At 47.8% G+C, this 15,353-nt stretch overlaps 1 gene segment (V, D, J or C); it reads left to right on the top strand.

The window, feature by feature from the left end:
* Positions 1-1,740: 1,740 nt before the first annotated feature.
* Positions 1,741-14,355, top strand: LOC124518480 (immunoglobulin lambda variable 1-40-like). The segment is given in 3 exon segments: positions 1,741-1,860; positions 13,928-14,227; positions 14,309-14,355. Coding segments are annotated over 3 exon segments (405 nt in total).
* The last annotated feature ends 998 nt before the right edge of the window (positions 14,356-15,353 follow it).

The raw sequence follows: 15,353 nt of genomic DNA, 5'->3' as shown, positions 1-15,353 counted from the left end.
CACTTTTTTTTCTTTTACAAAGTAGAAGAAGCCTTTCCGAGGAGAAAGGATGGACTTTTGGACAAATGGCCACAGAACAATTGGATATCCTGAGAGAGAAATGAATCATACTAAAAACTGACTTTATATCTATTAAAAAATCACTAAAAGGATTATAGACATATCTGTAAAACACAAATCTACAAACATAATAAAGGAGAAAATATTCAGGATCTAGGGTTTCTATAAAAATGTTTAAATAAGACACTGTCAGGGTAACCCATGAAAAAACAAAAAACGAAAAACAAAAAATGACACTTGCTAAATAGGACTTCATCAAATATAAATTCGTTGTTATTTCCTTTTCTTTTTAATGTAGTAAGCCAAGGAAATTACCTAAAAATATAGAAGATTAACATAATACTCAATTCCAATGACGGAGGCTGGAATCCATTGCTTTAACGCACAGGAGTTTTCAAACATTCACGAGATAGACATATTCTCAATTGTAGGCCAGAGGAGGGACATGAGGTCTGGAGTATCTTCTGCAAAGAACTGGCAACTTACCATTTAATAGAGGTAAATGCCTCCAAATCCTATGGGCTAGGGCTTCTTTGGAGACTGAAAAATACTACATTGAACATGGGCAGCACTATAGGGTCACATTATCCAAGATTCAGCTCAATGATGTGTGAATAAACAGAAGTGAGGAAACCCGCTGGGCTCTCAGGGTTGTGGGACACAGTGGGGTGTGTGCCCTTCAGCCAGGAGGGGGCGCTGTGGGACTTCCCTGTCTCCCTACACAGGGCCTCAGTGGGGACCATTCACTAAAAGGAACCTGGGACTGGGGACTGGGCCCTGTACTTCCTGAGGGAGACTCAGCAGCTGCGTCCCTTCTGGTGTGGCAGAGTCCCCACTTGAGCAAGGACATGTGCGTTGTCTCAACGGGTGCTTCCTTGCAGGGGTCTCCCCAAGGGTGAAGCCAACCTCCATCGTCCCCAGTATGTGATGTGAGGTGGCAAGAGTGACAGCTGACAAAGATTTTCAGTGTGGAACCCTGTAGGAATGCACACAAGGGATGTGGGCTTCTACCCACAACCTGGAGAAAAGGTCTCCCTGTGTCCTCAGTGCTGAGGGAGCTTCTGGGAAAGGAAAACTCTCAGACCAGAAAGGAAGCAGGGAAGGAGGAAGAAGTCGGCCTCCTGCACAGAACTGGCCATGTGTCAATGTGGATCCATCGCTCTGTGGCCGTGATCCTCATCTGTGTGGTTGTACAAGAGTCACCACGTCAGTCCTGCCCCATCAATAATAGCCAAGGGCGCTGTGGACAGACTCACTATGCGGAGCCAGAGGAGAGCACAGTGTGTCCTCAGGGGATCGGAGGCCACACGGAGGACACCTGGCCTGTCCCGAAGGAAGGGGATGGTGGACAGAGCAGTGGGAGGGCAGGAACTCTGATGAGATCTGCTCACCATGTCACATATGCTGTGTCTGGGCCTGGACACCAGGGGGTGGTCGTCACCTGCTTCTGAGGGTCGGCCATGATTAGACCTGGGACCTGAACCTGGACAATGCCTGTGCCCTCTGCTCAGGACTCCAAACTGTGACCTCCCCTCTCCTGGCATGGCCCCAGAGACCACCTCCCCGTCCAACCCACCTGACATCCTCAGGCAGAGGGACTTGACCCAGGGTCAGTGAAGTGTCAGAGAGCTGCTGGTCTGATTTGCATGGATGGGCCCTCCCTCTCTCCGAGGATGAAAAGGGGAAGGAAGGGATTAGAGGAGATCTGCTCAGCTGTGGATCCACAGAAGGCAGGGTCGGTGATGACCTCCACCATGGCCTGGTTCCCTCTTCTCCTCACCCTCCTCATCCACTGCACAGGTGACTAGATGAGGGAAGAGAGGAAGTGGTCCAGGGAGGACACGTGGGCCTTGGATTCTCCTCTGGTGTCTAGATCCCAGCATCCCCCTCTCTTTGTCTCTCCCCTTCCAGGGTCCTGGGCCCAGTCTGAGCTGACTCAGCCGCCCTCAGTGTCTGGGGGCCTGGGCCAGAAGGTCACGATCTCTTGCACTGGAAGCAGGAGCAACATCGGTATTGCTGGTGTGAACTGGTACCAACAGCTTCCAGGAAAGGCCCCTAAACTCCTCATCTATGGTAATAACAGACGACCCTCAAGTGTTTCTGACAGATTTTCTGGCTCCAAGTCTGGCAACACAGGCTCCTTGACCATCACTGGGCTCCAGGCCGAGGACGAGGCTGATTATTACTGCCTGTCTGTTGACGTTACGCAAGGTGCTGACACAGTGCTCCAGGCCCGTGGGGAAGTGAGACAAAAACCTGCTGTCCCCACAGCAATGGGACTTCCTGTGAAGCTCTGACTTTATGGCCAAGTCAAGTGCTTCTTTGTTTTTTCGTGCAAGCTGGGGTCTGAGACCCTTCACAAGCAATAAGTCTACAAAATCTTTCCACATTCTTTGCAATTCCTCCTTGAAGCCTGTCTTTCGGATCAATATACTGTGTGATTTTCTCAAACTGAGCACATTCCTGGGTGCCAAAGGCAGGCTGCCCTGAGGACAGGGTCCATGACAGGTCACAGCAGAAACAGGAACATAAATCCAGCTCTGTCTGAGTCAGGACACATCAGGAGTGTCCGCTATGTGTCCTGGTAACAAAATCTCCCAGTAATTGCCCCTAAATCCTCATCTATTATGATAGTTGGATCCATTGTGGATCCTGATTCCCTCTTTGGCTCCATGTCTAGCAACTCTGGCTCCCAGATCTTCCCTGGGCTGAGGGCTGAGGGCTGAGGAGGAGGCTTCTGGTCCCTGCCCCGCCTGGGACAGCATCGTGGGCTCACACAGAGTCCCAGGCCCATGAGAACTGAAAGCAGAACCCCTTTCTCATCTGCTGGGAGGGCGAGGCCCCATCAGCTGCTCAGGTTCAGCCTGTGACTTTTGCTTCTGATGCTCCTGCTGCTGCCACCATGGGCCCCACTGCATGCAACAGCACCACCTGGGAGTGAGGGCTCCTCCTTCCACTCTGTCCCCAACGTCACTCACAGCAGCCCCTTCCTAGACAAAGGGTCTCAAAGGACACAGAAAGCTCATCTCGCCCATCATGTTGAGACACAAAGTCTCTAAGTTCATGGACTGGGGGTCGTAGGTCCAGTGTTCTCAGCTCCCACCTGACTTCTGAGGAAGCCAGGGTCTCCATCCTTAGCCATTTACCTATTTCTAGAAGTTTCCAGCCCTATGTAATCCTCTTATTAGTCTTCAGTAGAAAGAACTGTTCTTTTGGCTCTTTGGGATGACTTCTTCTCTCCCTGCAGCACCAGCTCCAGAGTATATATGACTAAATCACAATTTTTTTTGCCTTTTGAAATGAATCCCTGTCCATTCCCATCAATGCTGAGATCCAAGCAGTGGTTTTTCTTATTCACTTGCATTGCCTAACACTTACAGAAAGATAGTGAATAATAATGGTGTTTAGGTCACGTTAGCCTCTCCATCTTGTAGAAATATCCTCCCCACCCTCATCTCATTATCTAATTTTCTGGGTGTGGGACTGAGTTCTATGTGTGTGGGAGACTGTGTGTTATCTCAGTATACATTTTCTGTCTGTGAATGCCGAGGGGGTTGTAGACAACGGAAACTATGATCTCTGAAGGCTGTTACCGTATTTTGTGTATTTTACTAGTGTATTATTTACTTATTTATCTGTCTATTTGCATCTAAATTAGTTACCGTATAATCCAATAATAATTTCAGGAGTAGATTCCAGGGATTCATCCCCTATGTATAACACCCAGTGCTCATCCCAACAAGTGTCTTCTTAATGCCTCTTACCCATTTAGCCCACGCCCCCCCCCCACAACCCCTCCAGCAACCCTCAGTTTGTTCTCTATATGTAAGAGTCTCTTATGGTTTGTCTCCCTCTTTGTTTTTATATTAATTTTGCTACCCTTCCCTTATGTTCATCTATTTTGTATCTTAAATTGCTCATATGAGTGAAGTCATATAATATTTCTCTTTCTCTCCCTGGCTAATTTCACTTAGCATACTACACTCTAGTTTCATCCACATGGTTGCAAAAGGCAAGACTTCATTCTTTTGATTGCCAAGGAATACTCCATTGTGTGTGTGTGTGTGTGTATATATAAAGATATATCCATATATATCATCCATTCATCTGTCAATGAACATTTGGACTCTTTCCATACTTTGGCTATTGTTGATAGTGCTGCTAGAAACATTGGGCTGCCTGTGCCCCTTTGAAACAACACACTTGTATCCCTTGGACAAACCTAGTAGTGCAATTTCTGGGTTGTAGGGTAGTACTTTTTGTTTTCTGTACATACAATACCCAGTGCTCATCCCAACGAGTGCCCTCCTCAATGCCTATCATCCATGGGTAGTTCCATTTTTAGTTTTTTGAGGAACCGCCATACGGTTTTTGAGAGTTACTGTGCTAGTTTGCATTCCCACCAGCAGTGCAACTGAGATCCTTTTCCTCTGCATCCTTGCCAATATCTGTTTTTGCCTGAGTTGTTAATTTTAGCCATTGTGACTGGCGTGAGATGGTATCTCATTGTGGTTTGAATTTGTATTTCTTTGATGATGGGTGATGTAGAACCTTTTTTCATGTGTCTTTAACCATCTGGATGTCTTCTTTGGAAAAGTGTCTATTCATGTCTTTTGCCCATTTCTTCACTGGAATATTTGTTTTTTGGGGGGATGGTTTGGTGTTTGAGGGCATGTGGGAAAGGCTGGGGCAATCCTGTTTGTCCCCTGCCATCAGGGACACCATTCAGGGCCTCCAGGTTTCAGGCATCAGTGTGCTCACTAGACGATGTTGACCTGCCAGGACCTGGGGATCATCAGCACCCAGACCACCTGTATCTCTGGGTTAGTTCATTAACTCCTCCTCTGTGTGCTCCCACTTGTGAAAGCCCTGGGCAGGGAAGCTGGATAGACAGACAGCAAGGGTTCACTTGAGTGCAGAAATTCCACCCCCATGGAAGTGTCTACAGGCTGGTCCTGTAGAATTAGCAAGTAAACATGGGTAACATTGTTGTGACTATAATTGTGGCATATCACTATATAGTGTATTCACAATGAGTAAAAACCATTTCAGGTTTTCGTGTAGGTATGTTTATTTTCCGTGTTTCCCTTCCAATTCCATTGGGAGATGTTGGATTCATGTGCTCATTGGTCCATCAGTTTGGCTCTGAGTGGATATTCACTAGAGTCACCTGCAACCAGCCTCCTCTCTTTTTCTGGCCTTGGCACATGCCCTGACCTCTGACCCACGGGTCCCCCAGCTCTCTGCAGGGACACCACTTGACTCACCATATAGTCCCCACCGTATGTACCACAGCTCTGATGGAAGTTCTTTGTCCCAAATATCCATGCACTTTGTCCCAAATTTCCACATGAACTTGGGCACTGTCTCCATATGTGCCCCAACGACACCCCTTCATCGTCTTTACATTTACCACATGCAGTGCCTGCAAACACAAGACACACTGTGCATTCCAGGGATATTTTGGGCAGAGATGGATATTTTGAAATAAATCATAGTTTTCCACTGAGATACACTTCCAAATGTGAAAGTGGCATCATTCCATTAAGAGACCTAGAAAGCCCCTTTCTTACTCCACTCTGTTGGGTCACGACGTCAGTAAGACTGCTGCCTAAATGAACATTCTGCTTGGAGTGTAGAGGGGACCACAGCAGCTGGAGGACATGGTGCTGAGGGCAGCAGGGGAGCAGTGTGGCAGCGTCCTGCAGAAGGGAGGGGCTGAGCCAGACAACTGGGAAACCACTGAACTGGTGGGAGGGGCAGGAGGCAAACTGTATCCTCACTGATGTGTGACCAGCTTCCACCTGTGAGCTCCCATTGCTCTGTGACCTCCTGGATCTGGATGCTTCGCCACATAGAGTCAAACGTGGATCATGTCCTTTTTCTCTATGGCATCTGGTACGTTTGAGGCTGATAGACAACGATCGGCTCGAATCTATTTCCAAGGAGGAAGTGGGCTCTCAGGGGAGTCTTCCCAGAAGATAAGAGAGCTTGTGGATAGAATCCCCGCATGGAACCTCAGAAGACAGAGCTCTGTGGGGTCTCCACCATGTCCTGGAGTCTCTCCTTCAAACCTTTAAACAGGAAGCCTTTGCCAGATTTTACAAAAGGAGTCCCTGAGATCACACAGGCCCTGCCCTTTCCTCAGCTCATCAAGGAGCAGGTGCAGTGACATCAGACTCACAATCCATCTGTTGGTGAACCGGTCACTTCAGCAAATGTCCCCAATTTCTGCACTGAGAACCTCTGCAATATGTACTATTGTGGGTCTGGGGCAGAAGCCCCATGAATGTGATGACTGGCATCATGTAGAATGCAGCCAGCGTGGGAGGAAATAATCACTTCAGATCCAGGGTCACTGGCCCACACCTTGCACAGGGCTCTTCACCCAGTTAAGTGGGACAAGACCTCTCTCTGCTGCCCTTGTTCCACCCATCTTGTCTCTGTTACTTAGTGTCACCAGTACTAGTCACAGTCAGCGACTAGTCCTCACTGAGGAGATCTCTGCCATCACGGCCAAAGCAACACAGGCTTACCTAAGGCCATGACGTCCATCTGGATATCCAAGAATGACCACTTGTCTTTTGCCATCAATGCTAAGTATTAACCATTGATTTTGGCTTTTTAATTACATTTTCTAACTATTGAGGAATAATTTAAAAATAATAGAAGTTAAGATCTCCTTTACCTGTTCTTGATCTTTGTGGAAATCGTCTCCTTACTACGGCAGGAAGTAAGATGTGGGCCTCAGGACTACATCATCAGTGTGTGCGAGAGTGTGTGTTTTACCATATTATAGATGTATCTGATTGTATTTTTATGTGGGTGTTATTAGGATATGGTGTTAAATGTGGTGAAAGGCCCTTTTGAGACGAACTGGGGCCATATGGTCATATCTCATAATGTAATAATATGGTGTTTAATATAAAACTCTTTCTTATTATGTAACCCAACTTTGTATCATTGGAATAAATCACACTTAATGATAGTATTTCAATTTATTAATATGGTATTGAGGTCTCTTTGTTAATATTTTGTTCCCAACAAGTCTATCAATATTTCATGGTACTGTTCTACTATTTTCCTTTTTGTAAAAGCTATTTTGAAGGTGTATTTATGAGTTTTATAACATTTTTAAAAGAAGTAAGAAATATTCAATACCGTGTTAAATTATGGAAAAATATGAAGTAAATAAGTGGAATCATCTAAATTCTGAAGTTTTGTTAGATGTCCCTTGTGAAAACGTCTGTACCTAATGTATTTCTGTGGAGTGCTTCTGTAATAACCTTTTCCATGTTTTTATTGGAATTGGTCTATTCAGTCAATGTATTTCTAGGACAGCCAATTTTGTAACTTCTAAGAAACTATGTATTTAACGTATTCTTACTAAGATGTACCACTTACAAGTTCTTTTTATTCATTTTTCATTTTTCCATGTGATTTAACAGGATGCGCTGTGGGACAGCCCTGTGGTCCCTACACAGCTGGTCAGTGAGGACCAATCACTCAAAGGAGACCAGACCTGGAGGCTTTGTGGTGTCGCAGCCGGTGCTACCTCCCAGGGCTTCCCCGGGCAGGAGTTCCACCCCCATCCTCCCCAGTGTGTGGTGTGAGCTGAGCTCCAGCACCAGGGCTCAGGGAGGGGCTGGGCAGGCACTGGATGGACCTCATTTGCATACACAGCCCCTCCTGTGGCAGAGGGTGGAGGAGAAAAGGAGGCCTGGGGCGCCCAGCCCAGTGTGGGGACCAGGGGTTGTGTCACCATGGCCTGGACGCTGCTCCTCCTCCTGCTCCTCCCTCACTGCCCAGGTAGGGACAGGCCTTGTGCTCACAGGGTGGTCCCCACATCACTCCTCCTCTGCTCAGAATCCTGAATTTTGGTTACCATTTCCAGCTGCATCCCCAAAGGGTATCTCCCAGCCTGTGCTGACCCAGCCGCTCTCCCTGTCTGCATCTCCGGGAACAATTGCCAGACATCTGCACCTTGAGCAGTGGCTTCAGTGTTGGCAGCTATTACATACATTGGTTCCAGCAGAAGCCAGTGAGCCCTCCTCTATCTCCTGTACTACTACTCAGACTCAAATAAGCACCAGGGCCCTGGGATCCCCAGCCGCTTCTCTGGGTCCAAAGAAGCCTTGGCCAATGCAGGGCTTCTGCTCATCTCTGGGCCGCAGCCTGAGGACAAGGCTGACTCTTCCTGTGCTACAGCTCATGGCAGTGGGAGCAGCTTTGGCTTCTCACAGTGACTCAGATATGGAGAAAGTGAGTCAAAAACCCCTGGGTCCACAGGCCTTGCGTCTGAGCCTCTGTTATTGGGAAGCTTCTGTGGAGGCTCCTGTGGGGGAGACACCTCTGTGCTGAGAGCTGTCCTTGAGGAGGAAGGACGGACACACAGATGATGCTCTTGCCTGAGACAGCACACGTGTCCCAGGAGCCCATGCGAATCAGGGAATGGAGCACAACTGCACATGCCCCTGGGTCTGGAGAAAAGTAACAAGAACAACTATTTTACGACCAAAATCTCTGTCTCTCCCTCTAGTTATATCTCCTTTACTACTCACAGAATATTCACTTCACACACTCATATTCATCAATTATACGTTTTGTATCTGTTTTCCCATATCTAGAAATTCTGTGGGACACACGGTGAGTGTCCTACAATTTACCTCAATTTAAGGCTTAGTTTATCTGCACAGAGAGAGTGTCAGATCCACAGGTGAAGGGCTCGGCACCAAGAGGCTGCTCCCCATTTTGATGCCAACAACAACTAGTAGATTGCCGGCATCCTCTGTCCAACGTGGCTGCACGTCGAAGGTTCCCAAGACTCCCTCCTCAGGTCCATTAAGGTGCCAGATCAACTCACAGAACTCAGGGAGACACTGACTCCTTTGTCAGCTCATTAAAGATATGAAGCGGACAGGTGAACAAGTACTGAAGAGACACCTAGTGTCAAGTCTGGGAGCGTCTCGAGCACCAGAGCTTCAGTCCCCGAGCGGTTGAGGTGCATCTGTTCTGAGAGTGGATGTGTTCGCCAAACCGGAAGCTCTTCAAACCCTGAACTTTGGCATTTTTATTGAGGGATCGGTAGACGTGATTGGACATTAACTGCACTGTCAGTCTTCCCTCCCTGTCTCAAGTATGAGGGGGTGAATATTCGCAGGCTCTGATCAAGGCTTGGTCTTTCTGGGGACCAGCCCCATCCAGGAGCCCACCCAGAGTCACGTCATTAGAACTAAGATGCTTCTAGTGCTCTTGTCACTTAGGAAATGACAAGAATTTCAGAAACTCTGTGTCAGGATTCAGGGCACAGAGACTCCTATATAGTTTCTAAGATCACACAGTAGTATTGTCTCAACTGGACAAGGTGAACTAGAGAGTCATGTTCATCCACAAATCTCAGGCTGTAAACTGTGACTCTTGTGTTACTGATGACACATCCATACTCGATATGTTAATAAGCCCCTTGGTCATAGACACAATTTTCTCTTTCACCATCTGACAAGAAGTGAGTCACAACTTCTTCAGACTCACCTCACCCCCTCCCCCTCCCAACACAGGTTCCTCTTCTCCCTTCTGCTCCTGCCTTCCTCAGGCCTTTAGTCTCTCCCCATGGCTCTTCAGGTCTGAACCCCATCTCTATGTTAGGATTTCAGAGAGAAGTAAAATCTTACAGTAATTTCCACTCTCTAGGGTTCACCTCTAGGGAGGAGAAGTCACAGATATTGGACTGGCAGGAAATCCCCTCATCATCTGATTCTTGCTCTCTTCTCTGTTTGTAGTTTCCATGCTCACCGGTCTCAGTAAATCTCTGTAATATGACAACAATATTATTGTGTTTGTGACAATGAAGGTTCATTCAGCCTTTGAGTATTTGCCCACAAAAGCCATTAGTACAATGACTTTTCCCCCTTGAAACTTACTGAGGTTCCACAAAAGGTAACTGTTGACCTAGCCAACAAAGGAAGGATTGGCTACATAGTTCCAGACATGACAACTTTTCTTGTTTTTGAGAATATTTGTTTCCGAGGCCATCAGGAGACTAACGCAGCCACACACTTTTGTTCCAATCATTGAAGTCTCATGCATTAGCCTTTTTCCAAAATAAAAAAGGCACTCTTTCATGGTTACCACCCAGGAGGCATCCAGGGACCTTGGGGGCATAGTGGAGGGTGGCTGTGCTGTGAAGAGCAGGAGGAAGGGACTGTGTTGTCACCCTTGTCTTGTGCTTCCTGAGACCTGAACCCACAGATGTGGGATATGTATCTGTTGGGGTGAAAATGGACTGAAGACCCATCCCCAAGATCCAAATTTATGATTCAATGGAATTCCTATCAGAAGTAATCTGCACCAAATTCCTCTTCCTTGTGTAAATTCCATCCTTGTGCAAGGGAAGTGACCTTCAAGACAGTAGCCTTCTTTAGCTCCAAGCTCCAGAACACAGGAGGCTCTTTAAAGAGCCAGCCCCAGCGATGGATTTGTGTGGAGAACCATACTCAGGGAGCGGAGAGAGGACATTAGAGGGACAGGGGTGCACTTGTCTACATAGTTGGCCTCTGAGGGAAAGACTTCCTGAGGATACATGGAGCATATTCTCTCTTTCTCTCTCTGTTTCTCTGTCTCTCTCCCTCTCTTTCTCTGTCTTACACAAACACAGACACACACGCAGATGGACACACACACACACACACACACACACACCTCTCCTTTGAGTGTATAGTGTCCTAGAGTCTTCAGTTTCCCAGCTTCCCTTTGTCTCCAGAAATCATGGTCAACATGTACTCAACCAGTACTCCCAGGATCAGAATCCCAGGAGGCAGAATCCCCATCATCAGGAGACACAAGCAACATCCAGTGTGACTGGGGTCCCGTCACAAATGCAACCAGCAGACGCTCTGAACACCTGCTCTCCTGGGACAAGGCTGATGCTCGGGAATCCAAAGGAGACTCTTTGTCCCCATGGCAGCTCAGTCCCCAACAATCTCTGGGATCGAGTCAGCCCCCAAGGCTGATCAGTTGATTGATTCTGGGACAGCAGCTTCACTGATGCTCCCACGGAGCTCAAGGTACATGAGGACATGCGACAAAATCAGTGCGTGCTCTCAGAATGGGGCTGTCACTGCTTCAGTCTTCCCAGTGACACCTGCAGCAATCTGGACTTCTGCTGAAAATTCTTCTGTCCCAATCAAGGGCCTCAGTGACAGTGACCTCACGGACACAGTTCCCCTTATTGCCATCTCTCCACCGCTCACATATGGAACCTCTGACAGAAAGTTTTCAGCCCCGTTGGCCTCAGATGATAGAAGTTCACTCCTCTACTCATGGATGTCTGAATGAGCTTTTTTTCTATCCTGAATATGCTGGACACAAAGAACAGAGGTAGAGCTGTGTTCACCCCAGAGACAAGTCTGACCCCAAATCGCTCTTTCCTGGAAGCTCTCTCAGTGTTTGGTAATTGCATTACAGAGATGGTTCTGGAATTCATAGAAATAGGCCCCTCATGGGATTTCACTGAGCATCATGTCGGGCTCTCCTACTTGCAGAAAAGTTCCACCATGCTATACTCATGACAAAGAAAACATGATTTTCGAAACACTTTATCGACTCCTATTCAACCTCCAACAAAGGGATTCCCTTCTCCATTGTTCCCACAATTTCTATCTATTTTTCTCTGCAATAAATACAGATCTGTGATTTGTAATAGATAAATACAATCTAGTGATTGTATCTGCATTTTCATAAGAACATTTCAGTCAATTTCAAGAATGTTTCAATCTGTGTTACTGAGAGAAATTTTGTATACAGAAGCACACACCCATTTATTTTTTTATTATTATTATTTTTTAATATGAAAATTATTGTCAGATTGGTGTCCATCAACACCCAGTACTCATTCCAACAGGTGCCCTACTCAATACCCATCACCTATCCTCTCCTTCCTCCCAGCCTCCCGTCAACCCTCAGTTTATTCTCAGTTTTGAAGAGTCTCTTATGGTTTGGCTCTCTCCCTCTCGGACTTCTTTTTTTCCTTCCCCTCCCCCATGGTCTTCTGTTACATTCTCAGGATCCACATAAGAGTGAAAACATATGATATCTGTCTTTCTCTGACTGATTTATTTCACTTTACATAATACCCTCCAGTTCCATCCACATTGCTGCAAATGGCCAGATTTCATTCTTTCTCATTGCCAAGTAGTATTCCATTGTATATATAAACCACATCTTCTTTATCCATTCAGCAGTTGGTGGACATTTAGGCTCTTTCCATATTTGGCTATTGTTGAAAGTGCTGCTATAAACATTGGGGTACAAGTGCCCCTAAGCATCAACATTCCTGTATCCCTTGGGTAAATTCTTAGCAGTGCTATTGCTGGGTCATAGGGTAGATCTATTTTTAATTTTTTGAGGTACCTCCACACTGTTTTCCAGAGCGGCTGCACCAGTTTGCAACCCTCAGTGCAGGAGGGTTCCTGTTTCTCCACATCCTCTCCAGCATCTATTGTCTCCTGGTTGGTTCACTTTAGCCACTCTGACTGGCATGAGGTGGTATCTCAGTGTGGTTTTGCTTTGTATTTCCCTGGTGAGGAGTGATTTCAAGCATCGTCCATGTGCCTGTCGGCCATCTGGATGTCTTCATTGGAGAAGTGTCTGTTTATGTTTTCTGTCCATTTCTAAAGTGCACACTTGGCTAAGTGGTGACTAACACATAAACCGTGTCACTGGAACCCTGTCAGAGCACCTGCTGCGGTCACTCCTTCCCTCTTGGAACTTCCTGCAGGTTTGCCCTTGGGCTCTGGGTTCAGTGCCACACACAGGACCCCTGCAGACTTGTGTCTGTGTGCTGGGGGGACAGATCCTGGGAGGGAATCACTAACCACAGTGTGTGGAGAACTGTTGTCTCAAATAAGCAGACATAGTGACAGATGGCAAAGATTTTTAGTGGACAGTGCCCCTAGGAATACACACAGTTGTTCCTTCCCACAGCACTGAGGACAGAAGGAGAGCTTCTGTTCAGGCTGTGGGAACCTCAGAGCAGGAGAGATCTGGAAAGCAGGGAGGAAGCACATAATAGGAAAGAACACAGAATCCTATGCAGAAGGGGCCACGTGTCCTTTGGTACTCGTCACAGCTCCAGACATGATTCTGATCTAAGTGGCATTTTGTAGAAATACCACCTCAGTCCTGACCCATGAAACATACAGGGAAACATGGTCTGGCTTTTCTGGAGGAGTCTGAGAAGAGCAGAAAGTCTGGTTTGAGGATATGGGAGGCTACCCAGAAGGATACCTGGCCTGGCCCTAGGAAAGGGGCAGTGGACAAAGCAATGGGGGACAGGAGCTCCTTTTATGGGTTCTGGTTACCATTTTGCACAATGATGTTTCTGAGTCTGGACACAAGGGGGCTCACAGGGCCCATTTCTGAGGGTTCAGGGGTGATGAGACCTGAGACCTGTCACCTGCACTGCCTGCGCCCTCTGCTGAGACTCATAACTGTGACTTCTGCACAGCCTGGCCCCACACAGCCATTCCTCTGCCCACCCCCTGAGATCCACGGGCGGAGGCACCTGACTCAGGTCCAGTGAGGGGTCAGAGAGCTGGGGTATCATTTGCATGGACAGACCCACCCTCTCTCAGTGGATGAAAAGGGACAGATTAAGGGAGGTCTGCTCAGCTGTGGGGCACAGAAGACAGGATCGGTGATGGTCTCCACCATGGCTTGGTCTCCGGTCCTTCTCACCCTCCTCGCTCACTGCACAGGTGATTGGATGTGGGGACAGGGGAAGGGGCTCTGGGAGGACACGTGGGCCCTGCTTCCACCCTCTTGTGTCCAGACCCCGGCTTTACCCTGTCTGTATCTCTTCATATTCCAGGGTCCTGGGCCCAGTCTGTACTGACTCAGCCACCCTCGATGTCAGGCTCCTTGGGCCAGAGGGTCACCATCTCCTGCACTGGAAGCAGCTCCAACATCGGTAGCAATTATGTGAACTGGTACCAACAACTCTCAGGAACAGCTCCCAAACTCCTCATCTATCGTAATAGCAATCGACCCTCAGGGGTCTCTGATCGATTCTCCGGCTCCAAGTCTGGCAGCACAGGCACCCTGACCATCACTGGGCTCCAGGCCGAAGACGAGGCTGATTATTACTGCCTGTCTGCTGACGTTATTCAACGTACTGACACAGTGCTCCAGGCCCGTGGGGAAGTGAGACAAAAACCTGCTGTCCCCACACTGATGTGCTTTCCTTGTGCAGCCCCCACCTTCTGCCAACACAGCTGCTTCCCTAAAACGGAGGTCTGAAACCCAAACCAGTGAACTTTCTCTTGAGTGTGTGTCCTTGTCCTCTCAATTCAGACACCAAACCCTGTCCCTGTAGGAGCACATTTTCTGTTTGATGCATACTGAGCAGAAATTCCTGGATGCTGGAGCCGGTTGCCCTGGGGACAGAGTCCTTGAGGATTGTGCCTGCCTGCTGGCGCTGCCATAACATAATACCACCCACTGGGTGAGCAAATCAAAAGATACTTATTTTCTCACACTTTTGGAGGCTAAATGTCCAAGTTCAAGGTGGGGGCAGGTTTGATGTCCCCTGAGGTCTCTCTCCTTGTCTTGCATTGGTTACATTCGTCCTGGGTCCTCACATGGCATTTCCTCGTGTGCTCACCCATGCTGGGTCTACCTCTTCTATAAAGTCTATGAAGTCACAGTGTGGGTTTCCATATAGGAATCTATGGGCACCCAGTTCAGTCCATATCAAAGCACCAGGACAGAACCAGCGACACAGAGCATAGCTGTGTCTGACTGAGGATAGTCAGCCGTCCACATGCTCTACACGCGTGGCATTGAGAGAACCCTCACTACATGACCTATGTGGGCCCGGGGCTCAGAAATGACAGGAAGGGTCCCCATGCTCAGAGGGCTGACACTGTCTTGGACAAGAAAGAGGACACATAAGCCAAATGTACTGTGTCTCACACTGACTTCCTACATGGGGAAAATATGTCTGCAGTCCCAGGTAATGTCCACACAACATAGTCTGGATGACAGAGACTGGCCTTTATGGACCCACTGGTAAGAAACCCCAGGTTTCAGGATGACTGGATCAAACCGCCACACCCTCTGCCCTGACAGCATCATGGCAACCGGGGAAGGGACACCTATTGCTTTGGGTAACACAGTGACTGTCTGGTGGGACCTGGACTCATTGACTCACCGTGTAGTTGGGAGATTTGGGGTCCAGGTAGAAGAAAATGATGGAAGCTTCGCCAAAGAAGTCCCAGCCACCTGTATCATCTTCC

The sequence above is a fragment of the Lynx rufus genome, unplaced genomic scaffold (assembly GCF_022079265.1).
Source record: "Lynx rufus isolate CCGP_SWC_20201006 ecotype Redwood Valley unplaced genomic scaffold, mLynRuf1.p SCAF_24, whole genome shotgun sequence".
NCBI lineage: Eukaryota > Metazoa > Chordata > Mammalia > Carnivora > Felidae > Lynx > Lynx rufus.
The sequence above is the reverse complement of the archived record's forward strand: the minus strand, read 5'-3'. Positions and strand labels throughout refer to the sequence as shown.